At 36.7% G+C, this 20214-nt stretch overlaps 1 protein-coding gene across 38 annotated transcripts in view; it reads left to right on the top strand.

Moving 5' to 3' along the window:
• Positions 1-20214, top strand: part of LOC100123363 (longitudinals lacking) — a 280984-nt gene that overhangs the window by 24420 nt on the left and 236350 nt on the right. For 2 of the 38 annotated variants that reach the window (XR_004345012.1, XR_004345013.1), the window contains exons 7-11: positions 8191-8325; positions 8407-8499; positions 8571-9135; positions 9602-9860; positions 9939-10079. The exons of 30 other annotated variants lie outside the window; for them this stretch is intronic. Coding sequence is in view for 6 of the 8 variants with exons in the window: in XM_031931299.2 (XP_031787159.1) it covers positions 12383-13230 (848 nt within the window). In the remaining 2 variants the exon portion in view is untranslated. Of the gene's footprint in view, positions 1-8190; positions 8326-8406; positions 8500-8570; positions 9136-9601; positions 9861-9938; positions 10080-10313; positions 11651-12382; positions 13744-16274; positions 17217-18277; positions 19877-20214 lie in introns of those variants that run through there. 6 more of the 38 variants (XM_031931304.2, XM_032600541.1, XM_031931300.2 and 3 more) reach the window with 5 other exon arrangements.

The raw sequence follows: 20214 nt of genomic DNA on the forward strand, positions 1-20214 counted from the left end.
AAGCTATTTTCTTTTATTTTATTACAGGCAGAGCTTGTATATATAATGAAATGTATGGTTTTTATGGTTGTGCATAGTTCAGCTTTTTAAATAGTGCAAAAAAGGCTATTTACATTTAGCATGATTTTTTTTTCATCGGGCCGAATTCGTGTACAATGAAAAACTAACCATTGCGAGATTTTTAACTTTAATATCCTTTTATTCTATTTATAAATTGGCTGCTTGCATATTAGAGTATTTCGGGCTGATAATAAAAGCATTTCATATGCGTTGGAACTTATCACATCAAACGCCTACTTTTTTATTCTTTAGACATTCAAAAGCTCATGTTGTGCCTTAGTTTTAGTAATCACACATATTATAATAAAATGCAAGACGAATTATACAACATTCCACATAAAATTATAAATTTTAATGAGTACTAACATTTTTTACATATTTACGTAAAGTGCCTTACGAATAAAATTAAAAAAAAAACTTTAAACTAAACATTCGCATAAAAGCACACGATTGTCATATTTGCAAAGTTTTTGAAACGATAAAATTTGCTACTAAAAAATCGAGATTTCAAAAGAAAACCTTTTGCACATTCGGGTTTCTTTTTTCTAGTGTCATCACATCAGGTTTTCAAGCCACCGACAGATCAATTTCGCTGCAATTACTGCAACTACACATATTCCAGTCTTGGTTTTCTGCGTCGTCACCTGATGCGCGGCTGCAATTTCCTCAATCAAAGCTCCTTCAATGCTACAGATGGCGCTAGAAGCTGTTCTTCGGCTGATAAGTCGGATAAATCCGTCGATAAAAGGGGTTCACCTATTAAAAGAAAAGGGGCCCCTAAAACTCATCCATGTCCCATGTGTCGTCAGTTGTTCAAGAGCAGGGAGACGCTGATCTCTCATTTGAGGGATACCTGTGGACAGAAGCCAAAATACAAGTGTCCTTATTGCGACCTCAAGTCCAAGAGACCTCACAACATTAAGGCTCACGTCAGAAATCGACACGAAGGCGAGACGTATTACCTCGTGAACATTTCGGATTAGAGTAATGATAATGTATATAATATCTTTGTTACATATTTTCTGCTCGTGTATTTTCAGTTTTGCTATATTGCATAGTTAGGCAAAAAGACTAGGTTTAAAAATTATTATAACTTCTTTTAGTAATGAAACTATAATCCTCTAGGTTCGTATTGAATTAAAATTACAAATAATCTGTGATATCGTGATGTGCATGAAAAACCTGATTTTGCATTTTAAAGCTGTTGTGGTTTGCTATGTTAATATTGTATACTATTGTACGTATGCTCTACGCATATACACGATACTTCTTCCGCACTCTAAATAATAAAGTTAAGACCCAATAAGACCGCTAAAATTGCATCTAACGTCCGGTTTGAGCCGTAAAAATCAATCAGGTATAAACGCCATACCTAGAGGGTTAGACTCACTTGCAAGCCGATAGCCCGCACTCTAACCTCAAAATTGAACCCCTCAACAATCCTAGCATAAATAACAAAGCCAAAAGTTCCCATCATAGCGTCTCAGGCGTCATTGACACCTTTTTTCCTCTGCTTTCTTTTCCAGACGACGATAGCTTGGACGATGTGAAGCGCAGCCTGCCGTGTTTGATTGCCAACTACAGTAACTTGGCTGCGAGAAACTCGTGGTATGCTTCTAGCTTTGACGAGCGTCCACTGTCAAGTTTCTTTCAAAAGGGCCAACGATCTCGTAACTTTCGATGCGATCAGTGCTTGGCGATCTTCAGCATTCAGAAGGAGCTCAACTACCACGTGAGGCACAACTGCGGCCGAGTACACAGGTGTGACGTTTGTAAGACCGTTTACAAGTCCTTGCAAACGGCTAAGGTTCACTTCAAACGTAGGCATCCTGGAAAGCAAGAGATCATGATCACTAGCGAACCGGCTGATATCTACAAACGCGGCATGTTGGCAATGCAATAGAGGCTGTTGAAAAGATGTGGTATGGGGAACGGGTCGGGTAAAAGTGTGAAATTGAACCTCTCGGTTACTTGCCTTATACTAGTCTTGATGAATTATTTAACGCAATTTATTGAACAGATTCTTTGTATTGTTTGAATTGTTTGCTATCGTGATGAACATTATAGTTTTAAAAAAGACATTGATGTAGTAACAAACCTGTTTTTGATTGTTTTACTATAAAATGAGTGCTATTTTTCTCGTTTTCTGAATAATTACGTCTGATTTTCGTTAAGATGTCGGTTGATCTACACATATGTGTAATTGTGTAATTATACGCATTGTTAAATAAGGCTATTCAAAGAGTCAGCAAGTATTTGCAATAAGATATTAGATATAAATTGCTTTGTATGATTGCTGAGTATATTTAAGCTGAAAGAGTCTTAAGTTTTTAAATTTTAATTTATATATGATTATCTATGATGATTAAATTCAGTGCTATAGAAGACTAGTGATTAAGAATATATACATAATTTGTTTGGTTGAGGCTACTGTCGATTTGACAACGATAGATTTATTGACGACGTTGACTGATTACATATACGTAGCCAGCGATTATATGATTTGTTGTTTGTACAAATTGTAACATACCGACTGCAAATAAAACCATTAAAACACTTTAATTTTTCGTTGACCTACATCCTTGTAGTTTTTTTCTTAGCTTTTTTTTCTAGCCAGCTTATGCAATAGTACACTTTACTTACGAGTTCAAATTTTTTTCTTAGAAAATTTAGTGTTGATCCTTGGAAAAATCGTATACGCCTTTGAATGTTTGTATAAGTACAAATTTTTTTTAAACGATTCATTTTTTATCTACATTGTACAGTCCTTTTCCATAGAATATAAATGCAGTAATTTTAAATGCTTCGTAAATAATTAAAACATCTGGTTATACTCTTTTTATTTTTTTCGATTGAATAATCTTTCAAATAACTCCTCCTTTGTATGTTGTGCTCAATTTCATTATGAGTGTAATCATTTTTAAAGTAATGTCAAGTATAAATAGAAGTTTCGCAAATCAGTGTCGATTATCCTCGATCATTTTCACTATAACTTCATGCTAGTAAATAAATAATTTCTGAGATATCATGACATTGAAAAATACAACGAAACGAAGTTTAAGATTTGATATCTCAGGAGTCTTCGAATCACAAACCGGTTCAGTTAACATGCATGCGATTTTCGCGTCGAAATCAATATCAGTATCAACTTTCTGCACATCAATCCCCAAAAAACTTCACTCAAACACCATCAATTTGGCACTTGGCTGATACGAGGCTGCTCTGGTCTCTGACTTGCTTACAGGCTTCTACATCGGCTACCGCGTGAATCAGCCGACTGTAACCGGTCTCCAAACTAACCGGCATATCTTCCCTCGTTATCCGTGTCCACGTTGTGGCCATAGCTACAAGAACCACAGCGACATGCGCAAGCACTACAAGTTCCACTGCGGCAAGGCGCCGCGATGGGGCTGCCCTTACTGTCCCAAAGTCTCCAAGATCTCGTCCAATATGTACGTCCACATCAGGGGCGTTCACAAAAATCAGAGTATCTACGTCATCGATTTGTACAAGGAGAAAAATAGGACGGGAAATGATGCGGATGGCCTTTTGTTTAATGCCTCCAGATAGAGGGTCCAAAGAGAGGGTGCAAAGGGTGGATGTGATATGTGTACATTGTATTTATGGTCTTAATAAAGAATGCGACGTTGATATTTTTCTAAGGAATAGCGGCGTTGGCTCTTGTTCTTTTCTCTTTTCATTATTTCAGCAGATATTGAACGCGTTCACTCGAATTATAAATCATAATCAACCACTTAAAACATTTCGTATTTTTTGCAGTTTTTAAAACGAAGCACATTTCTGATGAAGCATTGTCAATTCTATCGCAAAGAGAAATGAGCGAGAAAAAAGAGATCGAACTTCCCCCACAGCTTGCAGAACTTTTTGTTCATTTGATTCCGGAAAGAGGACTTGGTGTAAGTAACGTACATTAATAAATACATTTCCACATTAAAACATTCAAAAATTCTGACGGCTTTTATTATTGATTTTTAGGATCCTGTTGGAAAACGCAAGGTCGAATTGCGACAAGGAGTTTCAGAAGTTTTTCGGGCAAGAGCGTACTTCTAGTAATAAGATGATGAAACGCTACCTCCTAAAGCATGTGTTCCTTGATGAATGTCTAAAGAGCTTATACTTGAAACTAAATTATCCATGCTAAGCATTTGTACATAAAAGCTATTTAAAATTTTTTGTAATAAAATGTAGTATTTCTGTTAGCTCAATGGTCTATGTAATATACACAACGAAACATGATCATACTCATTCATCCGTAACTCATTCATTATTTTTTTCAACACGCATACAGACAATGGTTAAGCTATTAAGTAAACTCTACTTTAGCCATAACCAACACCAAGCAAGCAATGTTCACATCATCATTTAACCCACCCATTTCACACACCGACTAATCTATCAACCCTATTCTGTTCTTGCTTCCAACCTCGTCAGGATGCATCCAGATAATAAAGCTCCCCCAACAGCAGCCAAGGCAGCAACGAGGCATTCGATCTACGAAACCTCGTCAATTCGCCTGTCCCAAGTGTCCGAGTATGTTCACCCACCGCAACAACTTGTACTACCACGTCAAATTCGAGTGTGGACAATTGCCTAGGTTTAGCTGTCCCTACTGCGATTACAGAGCCAGACACTCGTCCAATACCAGGGCACACGTCAAACGCAAACATCCGGGTTTGAAAGTGTTCACGATCGACGTCTGCAAATTCGACAAGGCTCGGGAGGCGGAAGCTGATGCAGCGCGACGATACGTAGACGAGAGGTTCGAGTACGCGCCGTAGTGTTCGATGAATATAACGAATGATTATTATGGACATAGTAATTTTTTAAAGAGGAGCGAGGAACTTCTCGCTCGTAATGGTATTAGCGAGTTTAAAAATATCTAGTACCGATTTTAAACAAGTGCAATAGCTTTTTTGGATGATTATGAAAAAGAAAACGTGATTTTGTGCAATAGATTTCGTCGATTGAGAGGATTACAGAGATGATAATTTTTAAATATAATTTTTAAATATAATCCGAGTATAACTCAATAATCTGTAACATATATTTATTTTTAATTTAAAAAAGGAAACCGAGTTTCCTAACAATGCTAAGTATTAACGAAGTGATCAAAATAAGCTTTATGTGTAATTACAGTGAGCTATGGCTATAAAAAATATTTCTAAATGTATATGTTGCCAATGCAAAGGTTTTATAATAATCGTTTGAATAAACATTTTTAAGACCCTCGAAATATCATTGTCAGTGCAATAATCATGCTAGACTGTAATTATTTCGTTTTAATGTAAATAACGTGAAAATACACGAATAATAAAATAACTGATCCCAGTTATAATTTTTGTCCTGACATGGTTCCTCGTCGAAAAAAGCTTATGATTTGAGTGTTAATCTTTTTTTAAAATTATTTTTGGTTCTCAATCATGCTAGTTACATTTTTACGAACACAATACCATCATAAATAGCATTTATCATTTTAATTTTTTATGCACGCACGATTCTCCAACAGGTAAGCTATTCTGTGTAATAGAATAAAAATTTATACGTTGAGTGAATAATGTTTTTGTGTCTTTTATGAATTTTCGATCAAAAGATAGAAGGCTTTCATTATTTGAAAATATTTTTCGTTTCAAATTTTACTTCATAATTGTCAATTGAATAAGTGTCAAACTAATATAAAAGCTTTGAGCCAAATAACGTTGATGTTTTCATTATACCGTCATTGCAAACCGCTTTTAGTTGATTTAGTTCCGATACATTAGGCAACAATAATTGTAATTTGATATTCGTGAAGGTTTCTATATCGAACTGAATTTTCGTATTAAAATTACAGCAATTTAATCAATTCCAAGAGAAACCTACACGAAAAATCTACACATCGTAAAAATGCTTCGCGAAAAAGATTGAGCACATACTGTTTCTGTTCGCAGGTCAAAGGTGCAGATATCTTCATCAGCAGCAACAGGAAGTCCCAAAACCTTTCACCTGTCCCAAATGCAGCAATGTATTTACTCGCAAGAACAACCTTTACAATCACTTAAAATTTCAATGTGGCCAGTTACCTCGGTTCAACTGTCCCTATTGCGAGTACAGAACTAAACACGCGTCGAATGTACGAACACATGTCAGGAGATTACACCCCAATCAAGAAGTTTATGTTGTGGATATTGGATCGTCGCAGCAACAAAAAAGATTATCGAGATCTTTTGATAATAGTTGAGGCATTTTTTGAGTTTCTTTGCTTCGATTTTATGTATTTGTTTTGACTGGCAAAAGTCATTTTGTTGAAATTTTATGTATTTGAAAATGTGATAATGAGGAGCAGAAATGTCTGTTCTATATTTTATATTTTCTTTTTTCGACCAAATATCGAAATGTATCAAAACGTTTTGTTTGAAATTTTTATTTATTTTTAGAACTTTTTAAAAACATTGACGTTTCTTATTAAGATATTTATAGTTCCTAGAATAACAGTATAGTTAATATATAGCAATAATTATAGTTGTAGGAGATAAATAATAAAAGTGACAAAATAGCTCTAGTTACGTTATCCATTCCAAGACACAACGAATATTACGGTTGGCATTACCTTAGGTATAGCAAACGTTCAATTTTGATAAGTTTTGTTGAAAAGGCTGTTAGCAAAGCAATTATATCAATATTATTTCTCGCTGTGAATAAATCTATTTTAGATTCTTTATACCGAAATAAAGATCAACTGAAAGTACAGTTTTACAACACTTGTATTTGATTAGTTGTGTATGTCTGATAGAACCATAATTCACATGTGCGCACCATCATTCAAATTTTCTCCAAAAAATCACTTGTAAGTATAAATAATTGTTTGTGTCCAGTCCACGCCGAGTCATACTTTTCATCACGCCAAAATTCGCTGCAAAGAGTTTCTTCTTTTGTGCAATTGCTCTGATACGATACACCATATTCAACCCTCGATCTAAAGCTTCGTAAATCTTCGTCTGTCAACAGATCTACAGAGACGACAAAAATTGCTTCATAACGCGAATCTACTGCGGCGCAAGAGGTCGCGAAATGTGAATCGTCGTTACGCCTGTCCCAACTGTCCCAGTTACTTCGCTTGGGAGTACACGTTGCGACGACACTTGCGTAACGAATGTGGCCGTGAACCGAAATTCAGTTGTCCGTATTGTCCTTATCGAGGCAAGTGGAAGGCCAATGTCGTGAGGCATGTGAAAAAGATACACAAGAACAACCACATCTATGTGCTATGTGGGGTTAGAGATGGAATGCTGGAAGTGGAGGAAGATATCGATTGATCGTCGATTTTAACACCAATTGTGTATCATTTGATTGTGTAATAAAGTTTCGCCTACCCTACCGATATTAATTTTCCTTCTTTTTCGTTCTGAACCTTATTAAAATGTCCCTGAGTTTAGGCCTAGTGCCATTGAATGCATGTAACGATTATTATTTTATCACATACATATATTTCCCGAATCGACCTTGGTTTCGACCCCAGCTACAAAACTTCGTTTTGTTAATTTTTTGCAGATCAAGAGGTTGTCCGAAGAAGACGTCGATTTCTCCCTCCGAGTCCTGGGAGAATACTGAGAAGGATCAAAGAAATTATTTCTCTCTCTTCGGATGAAGATTCTGACACAGAATCGCCTGACTTCGTTGAGCCCTCTCAGGATACAGAATCACCTTCAATGTTGCAGTCTACGAGGCTGCGTAGCAAACGAACACCTAATGGACATAATGACGAATCTCAAGCTTAGACGAGCGTTTTTACAACCTTTTCTTTTAAAAAAAAATGCATTCATATTATTTTTTATTGTTTTTTCATTTAACACAAGTGTATACCTTTTTTTTTTATTTTCATAATATAGATCGTATTCATTTTGGTATAAGTGAGTTTTCATTCTCATATTCTCTGATAATCCTAGTTCCTCATATCCAGACTAACCAGGGTTAGAAAAGTTCTGTAATGCATGCAAGACAAAAATTCAACTACCCATTATTTTACCTGCAAAAATCTCGTTTTTTTCCACCAAGTTTATTATTAATGAATTGTTCAGATTTGCGCAACAGAAACATCGATAGAGCAGAGAAAAAATAATTTTTTCATTCCAGATTTCGATGAAAACGTACACATTGAATACGTCGCTGCCTTTCTACCAACGCTTACACCCATGGAAAAAATACCGGTCGACGAACTGGGCGAGGATCATCAAGTGGAACAGAAAGAGATAAAAAAGAGACGAATAAGTGCGTATCAATATCAGAATTCAATCTTCTGAATCATGAATCCGTCCATGGATGAATGTATAACGATCTTCATTGTTTCAGTCCGACGACGTAAAAAAAGCCGCAGGACGACAACGATGCCGTCGAAACTGAAAAATTATTGCATTAACGGAGCCGTCACCAACCTAAGGAAGAGTGAGTTTGTCCTTTGGAGCTATTACTTTTAATCAATGATGTTACTAACCCTGTTTTCTTAACAATTATAGAACTGAACGTCGAAAATCAAAGTAGCAGCGAAATCCTCATAAATCCGCTGACCAATCGTCCTATCCGTCGATCTCAATTACACCCTAAGGTCGAGGTCAAACCTGAACCAGAGAAGAAAAAACCAGGAAGACCAAAGACAACGTCTACGAAAAAGATCAAAAGGAAGTATAGTTATAACAGCTACGAGGAATATCAAAGGCCTCGTCGATCATACCCTGGTCAGAAAATTCCATGTCCACTTCCAAGCTGTGACCGTGTCTTTCTGTATCGACTAAGCTTGCTCCGCCACCTTGCCTACGAGTGCCAAATACTTCCGCCTTTTAAGTGCGGATTATGTGAATTGAGAACCCATTACATATCGAGCATTCGTAATCATACCAAGAAAGTACACCAAGGACAAGAGCCAATGGTGATGGAGCTTCGGAATGATAAGTTTGTCGAGATAGAAAAAGACTACGATCAGAAGTATAATTTGAATTATTTAAAAGAGCTGATCGCGCTACGCAAACCAGAACTTTTGAAATGCAAAAATATCTGTGATTACTTCGTTCGTGGCAATCGAAAGTAATCAATCTGCGATTTATTTATTCGTTTTTTAGTTTCATAGCTTTACTAATCACACGAAAAGATATTGTTTTTTTTTGTATAGCTATTTTTGTTGCACAAGCACGTTTTGTAAAAATGATCCAATAAATCATCATTTATTTCATTTCACTAATTTTCCTATTCACTGCGTTCCATTGTCCTTGAAATAATTAACAAAATTTATGACCAATTTTAGTACAATATACCTCGATTCTTCCAAAACTAGTCAGTAGTATCAAAGTCGGCATGCGGTTCAGAGGTTCGTTTAGTAACACTACATTAACATGGAAAAACGTCACGCAATAATACTTTCTTTGTATGTCAGCGATCTTTTAAGTCTTCGCTTTACGATACAGCTTCAACGATCCGCAGCGCTAACAACAGTATTCAAAGTGCGTTTCCCTAAAATTACAAGTGTAGATAATCAAAAGTCTGTCTGTTTCAGTGGTCCCGAACAGCGTGTACAGTCGTCAGCATGGCCGCTTTCCTTGTCCACGATGTCCCTCCGTGTTCACGAGACAGCATAATCTTGTTGCCCACCTACGTCATTACTGCGGCAAAATGCCGCGCTACAAGTGTCATTATTGCAAATACCTGAGCAAGGTCAAAACTCAAATGCGTAAACACATGAAAGGAGTGCATTACGGCAACGACATTGTCTTCTTTGATCTTGAGGACAAGATTACTTTGACGGAAAGCATCAGGTAAAGTATTTTTTACTTATTGCTTTGATGGATTGATGTGTAATGTATTTCTAACAAAAATATTGTTTTTATTTTCAGTTTGAATAACACTGGAGACTACGACGCGACGTGATCGAAGAAATAATTTTTATACCAAAGAAGAAATACAGATTTTCGTTCACGTTTTGCGCGTAAAGATATAAATACGTGTAAATAATAAAATATATTATGAAATAATTATTATAAAGATAATAAAGTTAATTCGATTTTCTATAATAACATGAAACATGTTTATAAGCCCTCATTTTCATTTTAACAACGTGCCTCGCAATCTTATCTCATATCACGACATGTGCATGAACATTGTGGTGGATCCTGGTCCAGTTACCCATCAGATCATAGACAGCTTTTGCTTTTTTTCTTTTTTTTTTTTGCTGTAAAACTTCAAATTCGACTCTTTACACTATGTTGCAGTGTCATCTACAGACATCGGATCTCCTACTAGTCAATATTATCTAGACTTCGAAATAGTGAAGCAGGAAGAGATTGAACCAGAAATCGACGTAATTAATTTCGACGAGGATGAGCCCAGCATGCTCACAACAACCGATTCCGCAGTCTCTTCTTCATCTCTTTCTACCAAATCCAAAGAAGTTCCTTCACCTAAACCCGCTAAAAAATCCCAACTTAAGCTCTGCAAACCTGTCTCTGTGAAGCTAGAGCGAGAGAGCGACTCTTTGATTGGCTGGTTGACGGTCGTTAAGACCGAACCTCTTCACCCAAAGACGACCTACAAATGTAATAACTGTTCCCAGATCTTCCAAGCGAAGCTTTATCTTCGACGTCACCTACGATACTGCGCTAAATTTTATAACTACCGCTGTCCATATTGCGATTACTATCAACTGAAATTTTCCAATGATCTTAGGGATCACATAACGAAGAATCATCGAAATTATAAGCGATTCTGCAGGGTTAGCTTCGAAAGCTCGACCAACACTACCGGAGATTACAAGAACAGAAAATCCATTGATTCTGACAGATTTCTTTGTCCTCACTGTCCCGCGAGTTTTTTACGTGAAAAAAGACTGAAAGCACATTTGAAAACGGAGTGCAGGACAAAAATTGCATGCCTCTGGTGCAGTAAGGTTTTTAAGGCGTTTTCTAACTTGTCTCAACACTGCCAGGAAGTGCATAATAAGAGCCTTTGAAAAGGTTTTCAAAATACTTTTTTTTATTTCTTTACTTGAAATTTTTTTGATTTGTTCAGTTATTTTGAAATTTTTATTTTTTGTTTGCTTATTATGATAAAACCATGAACGAAACGATCATTTTCGATGGTGAAAAGCGTTGAAGTAGGAGCATAAGTTCTTAAATCATTACAAACTGATATTTTATTTTACGTGTTCCTACCTTACTTATAGGAAATCTTCCTACCTCATTTTTATTTCTGTTACAAAGACTTTTCTACCTCATACATATTTTTCTATGAATAGATTTAAGGCGTTTATTCAAGCTTATTATGATAAAATCATAAACGAAGCGATTGTTGCCGATAGTGAAAGCGTTAGATTAGGAGATTTCGAAAGCATAGCTTCTTAAATGATATTGCAAACTGATATTTTTGTTTTACACGTTCTTGTACCTTGCTTGTAGAAAATCTTTCTACCTTATTTTTATTTTTATAACGAAGCTACCGATAAAAAATCATGTTATTTTTGTTTAATTTGTACATCTAGTTACAAATCATGATCATCGGTATCTACACGAGATTTTGTATTTCAATAATAAAGAACTTAATATACACTCCATAATGTATAAAAAAATCATTGACACTTGTACTGTCCGCAATCACAAGATCCTCTAGGAATAGTTAATTATAATCGAATTTCTGTACTCTATGCATGCCAAGTGTTTAGAAGGGTCACTTCTCGGCGGGTATTTAAATTAAAGTTCGACACCCCAAGCGAACCTGTTTGATCAGCGAAATTTTTTTTTAACGGAAAATCTCGTAACTTTCTGTTTTAGTGTTGATCAAAATCGAGGAAGTTATGCTGGAAGAAGAGACAATTATTACTCCCGCAGAAGAACCTTTAATAATTAATACGAAGTCGAAAAGCAATAATAATGCATTCCCGTGCAACAAGTGCTCGAAAAATTTTGGGACCAGAGGAAATTTGATGCGGCACCGGAAGTATTATTGTAAAGGAGAAGAAGGAAATCCTTTGCTTTGATGAACGACGGAATTTTTCCACAGACATTAATTTATTTTTAAGACGCAGATGTGAATCGTTAGAAAATTAACGTATATATACTTTTATGAAATGAAAACGTTGTAATGTCTTGAAGAGCGAACTTAATAAACACACGTGTTGAGTGCCTTCCTACATCAAGCCATGTCTTTCTTTTCTGTAATTAGTTTTGTACCGTCTCTGTCCTTTGGTATTCTAATAACTTCATTGCACTGATAACTTAACATGTCCTCAGTAAACCATCGTTTTAACATTAACCAACTAGAACACCTCGACTTCTTTGTGTTACAGACACTCCGATTGCGTCCAAAAACGGCAAGGATGACGTCGAAGTGGACGTGGTGAGCGCCGAAGAAGAACAAATTGCGGGTACCTCCAAGTCCTCTAGCAAAGATGCCTCGAGCGATTCGACGAATAAGCCGGCCAAGAAAGTCAACAAAAATATCATGACCTGGATCAACATGGAATCCATCAAGCTCAAAGTAGAACCTTTATTCGAAGACGAGAACAGGAGTGAAACTGAAGAATCGAGTGAACATGTCATCAATCCTGTAAACGCTTTGAAAGACTTGAAAACGTGTCGCGTGTCACTGGAGAGCATCAAAACTGAAGACACCGGCTCACTCGATCGCAACGCTAACAAAGAGGTTCCCAAACCTGGCACCAGTAAAAACAAGAGTAAAAATAAAAAGGACAAGAAGAAGAAGAAGAAGTCCAGAAACGCCGAGTGCATCTGCGACGCGTTAAAGGCCCAAGGAAAACCACTGCTCATCAAGAATTCGAAGCGTTGTTTCAGCCTCTACGACTTCCGCTGTCCCTACTGTAATTTTAAAGGCAGCAGCGCCAGCGATGGCACTCTTCAAGATCATCTTCTGGTCAGCCACGCCGATAGTATCACTTACGGCAGGGCCAGCGTAAAATACTGCGGACGATACATGAACAGATTGAAGAAGGCCCGAAATACCAGACCGAAGACCGCAACGTCAGAGAATATACTGGACTGTCCCAAGTGCCCGGGAACGTTCTCGAAAAAAACGACGTTGAAGTTTCACGGATGTTGCCAGAGATACGTGTGTGTCTGGTGCCCATTCACTACTGGCAAAATTACCGAGATACACCAACACGTTGCTCAGCACTGATGTGTTCTTTCAATTTATTTTTTAAGGATGAGCCGCTCAATGGTTATTATAGATAATAAGAATGATGAAACTTTTTGAGGATTATAATATTGTATATTTAACTATGTCAGAGCGTTAATGAAATGACCCATATGACATGTAAATCAAGCGTAATTGAACGATATTTTCTAACGAATTTAGTGTCGCTTATTCCATTTACACGAATTTTAATCTGAACATTGAGTTATGATATTTGAACATTTTTGTATTTTTGACAAAAAGTGTAAAATATGCGTGATCTCTTTTGTTGTAAAGACGAATATTTTGTTATATGACTTATACATATTTTTTCAAGTGTGTCAATTATCGATTGCTTTTGCAAACTATACTTGCATTTTTAAATCCAGTGCTTATTTATACTTAGAATTTTTTAAAGCAAAGCTATAATGTAATTAATCACTCAACAACCAGAAATGAAAGCGTTTCGGAACGTTATACTTATACACTTTCAATAAAAGAATTAAAAAAAAAACACAAAATTGTCTGGACACACAGTTATTCCAATGTCCATAAAGGTCCTTTAATCCTTTGGCACTGTAAATAAAATAGTCAATGCTTATGGTTGTTCGTGCCAGACACGTGGTATTTCAAACTTTTTTTTTTTTAGTTGAGACAAGAAGAACACACTTAGACATTTGAAGACACACTAACATGGGAAATAATAACGGATGTCGAGGAACACATAAAAACTTTTATTCATCGAGTACAATTAATTATTTTTTATTAGTTGCAGCATCGAGAATAATCAAGATTACAAACGAAGAAGCGGACTTTGAAATCGACGTGGAGAACGACAACGAAGGACCGCGCAAGAACGGGAAACGAAAGCGAATCGTTCGTATTGTCGGCAACAAAATATCTCTGCGTTCGAAAAGAAAATAATAAAAAGCATAGTGGCTTGTTTTGTATTTTTTTAGCTTTGTTTGCTGTTATTACTCTTTGCTTGGCATCTCCATTATTATTGAATACTACATTATTACTAATTGACATAATATTATTTATTTTTCGCTGATGCTTATGATTTGATTCGAATTTTTGCATAGTTTGTTGTGTATTTTTTACCTGCATGGCCTCAAAGACGATTAAAATATTTCGATTCCGTCCAGTTTGATGTGTATGCTCTAGAAATAAATATTCCCTGTGTTTACAATAATATATATGGCTGACCTCTATCTTATTAAAATTTTAAAATCGCTTTTTTCTTCTCTGTCACCCTCGCAGAAATAGCTTTTGAAAATATGAAAGAAGAGGAGGTACATTTCGAAATGAACATCCTCAGCTGTCTTAACGATTTACCAGCGGATACAGAAGATCCTCTGAGTCTCCACCAAGATAGTTCTAGCATCCGCCTCAACTACGATCAAGTTCAAAAGCCGCAAAAAAAACGAAAAGGTACCTCGGCCATGAAGAAAAAATCGTACGAGTGCGATAAGTGTAGAAAACGATACTACGAGGAGAAGAAGTTCAGGAATCACGTGAATGGAAATTATTGCGAATACGCGAGGCTCTCCTGTCCTTATTGTGATTACGGGCCAAGAAGGTTCAAAAACGAGATTCTTAGGCACGTGAAAAATGTACACAAGGAACTAGAGGCGTATTCCCTAGACATTGTCGATGGCTCCAAAAAATATTAGTTATTTGTTTTTTTTTTTTTCAACCATATGCCATATTTATATAGTTTATTTATTAAGATTATTTAGGATTACAATGGATTACAATGGATTACCATCGTTAATCGCATTTAGTACAAATTAGTGAAGTATCATGTTATTTGATTAGATTAAAATGAAAGAGACCAAATATAATTATAATTATCGTACTGTGAACGATGTACATCACTTACTTGGATCATAATGAGTAATTTGAGTTTTCCAAGATTCGAGTTTGCCATTATGACACCAAATTTATTTGCATAAAACGATTATAAGACGCTTATACGATTATGCAATCAAAATCAATGTACATGAAGGAATATTTTATGTAAATAACAATAAAAAGTGTTGACGTTGAATATAAATTATGCTTGCAGTTCTAATAATCTTCATTAACAAAAATCATTCAAATATTGCATATCATTGTGTTACCTCGCATTAGTCTGACTTCATCAACCATATACTTAACTGGATTTAATCAATTCAATTATTTCATTCTAAATATAAAACCATCCAATTTTCTAACCAAGCACGTTTCTTTATGTTCACAGCGCCCGAACCATCACGTCCACAATTAAGTCACATCAAAGAAGAATTTCAAGAATCATTCGTTTCAAAACCTCAATCTCCAGACCAATCAACGCATCAAAAACGTCGCCCATACGAGTGTGCCCGTTGCAAGAACACTTTCAGCCTAGAAAATAATCTTCGCATACACGTGAGCTTCTGCGACAAGCTTTCCAACTTCGCTTGTCCTTATTGTCAATTCAGTTCGGCCGATCATTCGTACGAGGTACTGACTCACATCCGCAGCTTTCATCCACACGTGCCATTTTACTGTTCCGCAAACGTTGAAGATCCAATGAGTATCAGACACAAACAATCGTATAACTCGAGGAGGATCGGGGAGTTCAAATGTGCATCTTGTCCAGCAGCTTACTCTATTCTCAGAAGACTCAAGTGGCATCAGAAGCACGAGTGTTGCAAGACATTCGTGTGCTTGCTATGTCCGAACTCGACTTACTCGACGATCGGCAGTCTCAAGTCGCATGTACAAAAGTACCATCCATCAGAGTAGGAATGTTTTCTGACTGATTATCAGAATTAAATAGCGTTGACGATTCAAAGCTTTTTTATATATTTTTTGCGTGTATTTGATGAAAATAAATCAATATATATATTTATTCATACGAATTGCGTGTATTCTTTCACTTTTGTTTGAATCATGTAGTGTCCTATTTATAATTAAATGTTGGGAATGGAAGATATTGGAAAAATATTGTATAGTCTAAAGTTTCTCTCGGCAATGTGTATCCATTTGAACTATCATTATTTTAATTTTGTCTGTTTCAGCGACCATCGATTGTGAGATTAAACCAGAACCGAATAATTTAGACGAGGATCGAATTTTGGCGTCGATGATCATAAAGGTAGAAAACGAACATTTCGTTGAGTGTAAGAACGAACAAACTATGAGCGTTAGTAATGCAATACTGTCATACTTCAGCATTGACGAATACCGTAACTCTTGCGGTCCTAAAGCAGACGTAAAACGACAAAAAAGTGAAAGACTGTTGTTTGATAAAGAACAAGAGCTTCAAGAACTAAACAGCTCCAAGTCAAGAGCAGCTAAAACAAAAGCTCAGGAGATGATTAAAGAAGAAGCTGAGGTAACGGCTGCTTTTTACCGGAGTTTGCGGACTCAAAGATTTCAAAGCACGAAGCATAGAAAAAGTGAAGTTAGAAGGGTAACTTACACATGCGACCAGTGTGGCTCGAACTTTAAAACTAAAAAGCTTGTCAGAAAGCACATAATCTACCACTGCAACAAGCTTTACAAGTACTCGTGTCCCCACTGCTCGGATTACTTAAAGTTTTTCGCCTATGAAATATACGCTCACATAAAACGCCATCACGTGGGCAAAGATATCTACTGCGTCGATCTTCACGATGACACTTACAAGACGACAAACTTTAAAAATAAATACAAAAAGCAAGATAAGCCATTCAAGTGTAAGAAGTGCCCCCGTGGATTTCTGACAGACTGTAGACTACGTCGACATCGCCAGTATGAATGCAATATTAAGAAAATGATTCAGTGTGAATATTGTGACTTCGAGACGAAGTACAGATCGCATATGAATCGACACGTTGTCAGGCTTCATAAGAAAATAATGGAGGACACGAAAAAATAAGTTTTGATTTGAAATTGTGATAATAGTCATTTTTTACGTAAAGAGACTTTTTGAATGATCCTGAGGAAATAGGAATTTTTTTTGTAATTGAAATCAAAGTTACTTGAAGTAAACTTTTTTTTTCATTATTGTCAACTCTTTACGATAAATTGAAAATATATTTTGTAAGAAATGTTATTCTTATTTTTGATATCAATAAATAAAAACAAAATTCACCATCACATTTGAAATGTCTGAAATAAACCATTCTCAATGCATGTTTTTTCAATCCAGATCCAAAAAAATCCTGCCTCGATCAGTCAATCAACCAACTATTAAACTTCGCTAACTCGTCCAACTTTTCTTTTCTTTTGCAGATTGGGAAAACTGTCTGCACTATGTAAAAACCGTGACGACCGACGAATGCTTCGACGCCGTAACAGCCTTGCAAGAAGCCTCCGGCAGTTTCGTCACCGACGACGAACTTCTCTTTCCAGCAGACGTCAACACCAGTACCGCTACTCAACCTCAGCAACAGCAACAGTCCCGGAAACGTCAGAAAAAATCCAAACGATCGACGGCCGTGGAACCGAAGAATTTTCCCTGTCCCAACTGCTCCAGTGGATTCACTTACGAGAAGGGCCTCGTGCAGCATATCAAGTACGAATGTGGGCAGAAACCCAGATTCAAGTGTCCCTACTGCGAGCATCGCAGCAAGTGGATGAACAACGTGTACAAGCACATCAGGATCAAGCATGAGGGTAACGAGGTCCGGTATGTCACCAGTCCTGACAGGATGTGAAGAAGCTGAAGGATGAAGATGGCGTGGCGAAACGAAGAGAATATGGCAAGGACATAATCATCCATATTTTTCAAGATAATTGTACAATTTCTAATTACTTGTAAGATTCGATAAGCACTTAGATAATAAGTGGCCGAGCAATCATTGAATTTATCATCGAATATACATTCAGAACTTAAGAAGCATTTAATCTCTAAGACTTTGATACACACACTTGATTCCTTCATGCTTATAACAAGTATTCTGTCTGTCGTCTTAACACGTACCCTATACATATTTCGTTTCTTCAAACCGCACACGTTTACATTTAAGTGTTTTTGATGGTCCTACTCACACATCTCGAATCCCCCCCTCTAACCTCGCACCTCTTTCTGTTTCAGTTCTGGAGCCCCGAAACGCTGTGATAGTGAAGGAGGAGCCGTACCTCAACTACGAGTATCCCAATCACTCGACCATATCCTACGGTAGTGTCCGAGTCAAGCCCGAGTACACGGACGTCCAGCTGTCCATAAAGGTGCTCGACGTGACGAGCATCTCGCTGAATGAAATGGAGAAGCTCAGCCGTGGCCACAACACGATTCTGGAAAATCCACTGGCTCTGGCCAGGCGGAATCGACTGAACCGTCTGAGAAATTCTGTGATATCCCCGCCGCGTATAACCGACTACGAGGAGAAGCCCGAATTGCCCAGGCCCAGCAACGCTGTGGCGACTGTTTTACAGGAACAGGACCAGGAAGAGGAGCAGGACAACAAGCAGCAGGTCTTTCACGAGATCTTCGCTCACGAGATCGAGTCCGATCAACAGCAGCTGCTCAGACCCGTCAAGATCGAGGGCATCAACGATTACGTGAAGAGGAAGCGCGGTAGACCGCGCAAGATTCGACAGGGGCCGTTTTTGCCTCTGATGGACAAGGTCGTGGTCAACGGGCAGATACAGAAGAGGAAGAGAGGCAGACCGAGGAAGAGCGAGAACGGGCCGATTGTACAGAAGGAGGAGCCGGACAAGAGTTACGAGCTGGCGAAGAAGCCCGACAACCACTACTTCAGCGAAGAGATTCTCATGACAAGACTGAGGAACAAACGCTTGTAACGCCCCGCAAGCTATCGATCGTGAAAGTGTTCATCAGAGGGATATATCTTTTATTATTATTATTATTATTATTATTATTACTATTATTATTATTATCATTATTGCTATTATTATTATTGATTTTTCTCTGAATAATATACGCCTAGTAGGAGAAATGTCTATTGTTTCTTGAAAGGAATAAGAGTGTTGTGTTCTGGTGCGTCGTGGTTGTGTAAAAAGAGTTCGGTAACGTGTGGTAATTAGGCAAATTAAGGGAATTCTAAAAAATTACGAGAGAGTTTATATTTTAGTATAAGAAAGTGTACGACGTTGCTAGTTGAGTAATTTAATTTAACCCAAGTCGCACTTTCGATCTTATAAATCTATATACATAATGTAAATGTGATTTTACGGAGCGGTTATCATGGCCGAAAATTTCGTTAAATTATTTTGATGACGGAATCGTTTTGGAATGAATCTAAATCTTTCCGAACTTGATTGATCATTGAGACTTAGACGTCTGCAGTCCGTACAGGTGATTAATGGGTTAACGAGTTAGCTGTAAGATATACGAATATCGCAAAATCGTGTCTTGGTTTTTCGACCATTTCCTATCACACTAGAAATTCAATTCGTCAATTAAATTAGATTTATATTGCTGAATTATTGAATGTTTTTAAGTGATCCTAATAGCTTAAGTTTATAGTTATCGATAACAGTCATGTATATCCGTTAAAACGTACTGCGTATTCAACGTGTTGTAAAATTATCGTGCAATTCTTAAAAAGTATATATGCAATGGTAATTGGCGTATCAACGAGCCGTTGATATTTGTTGCTGAGAACGTGCAAATATTATTTTATCGACTTCATTTACATTTGTATCTACGTATATGATTAGAAGGTTATTATTACTTTATTTGGATAATGAATAAAGATTGATTTATACACTCACCGAGCTTATTTTTACAATGAAATTCCTCTCTTATCCTCAACTAAATTCAGTTGCAGATCCGAAGCAGACGAATTTACTCACATTTTGTTGTCTTTTTATAGATTGGATGACCTTGCAAATTGTGAAGTTCAAACTTCAGCCGCTATAACAACAGGCTTGAAAAGTTTTGTACAGGAGGAATAAAAAGCATGACAGTTATGCTCTATTTTGATCAAGAATACACTTTGTAAACAAAAAATTAAAAAGTTTTAAAAATTACGATGAGTTGTTAAAATTATTTCCAAAACTACTAAC

Source organism: Nasonia vitripennis, chromosome 5 (genome assembly GCF_009193385.2).
Source record: "Nasonia vitripennis strain AsymCx chromosome 5, Nvit_psr_1.1, whole genome shotgun sequence".
Lineage (NCBI taxonomy): Eukaryota > Metazoa > Arthropoda > Insecta > Hymenoptera > Pteromalidae > Nasonia > Nasonia vitripennis.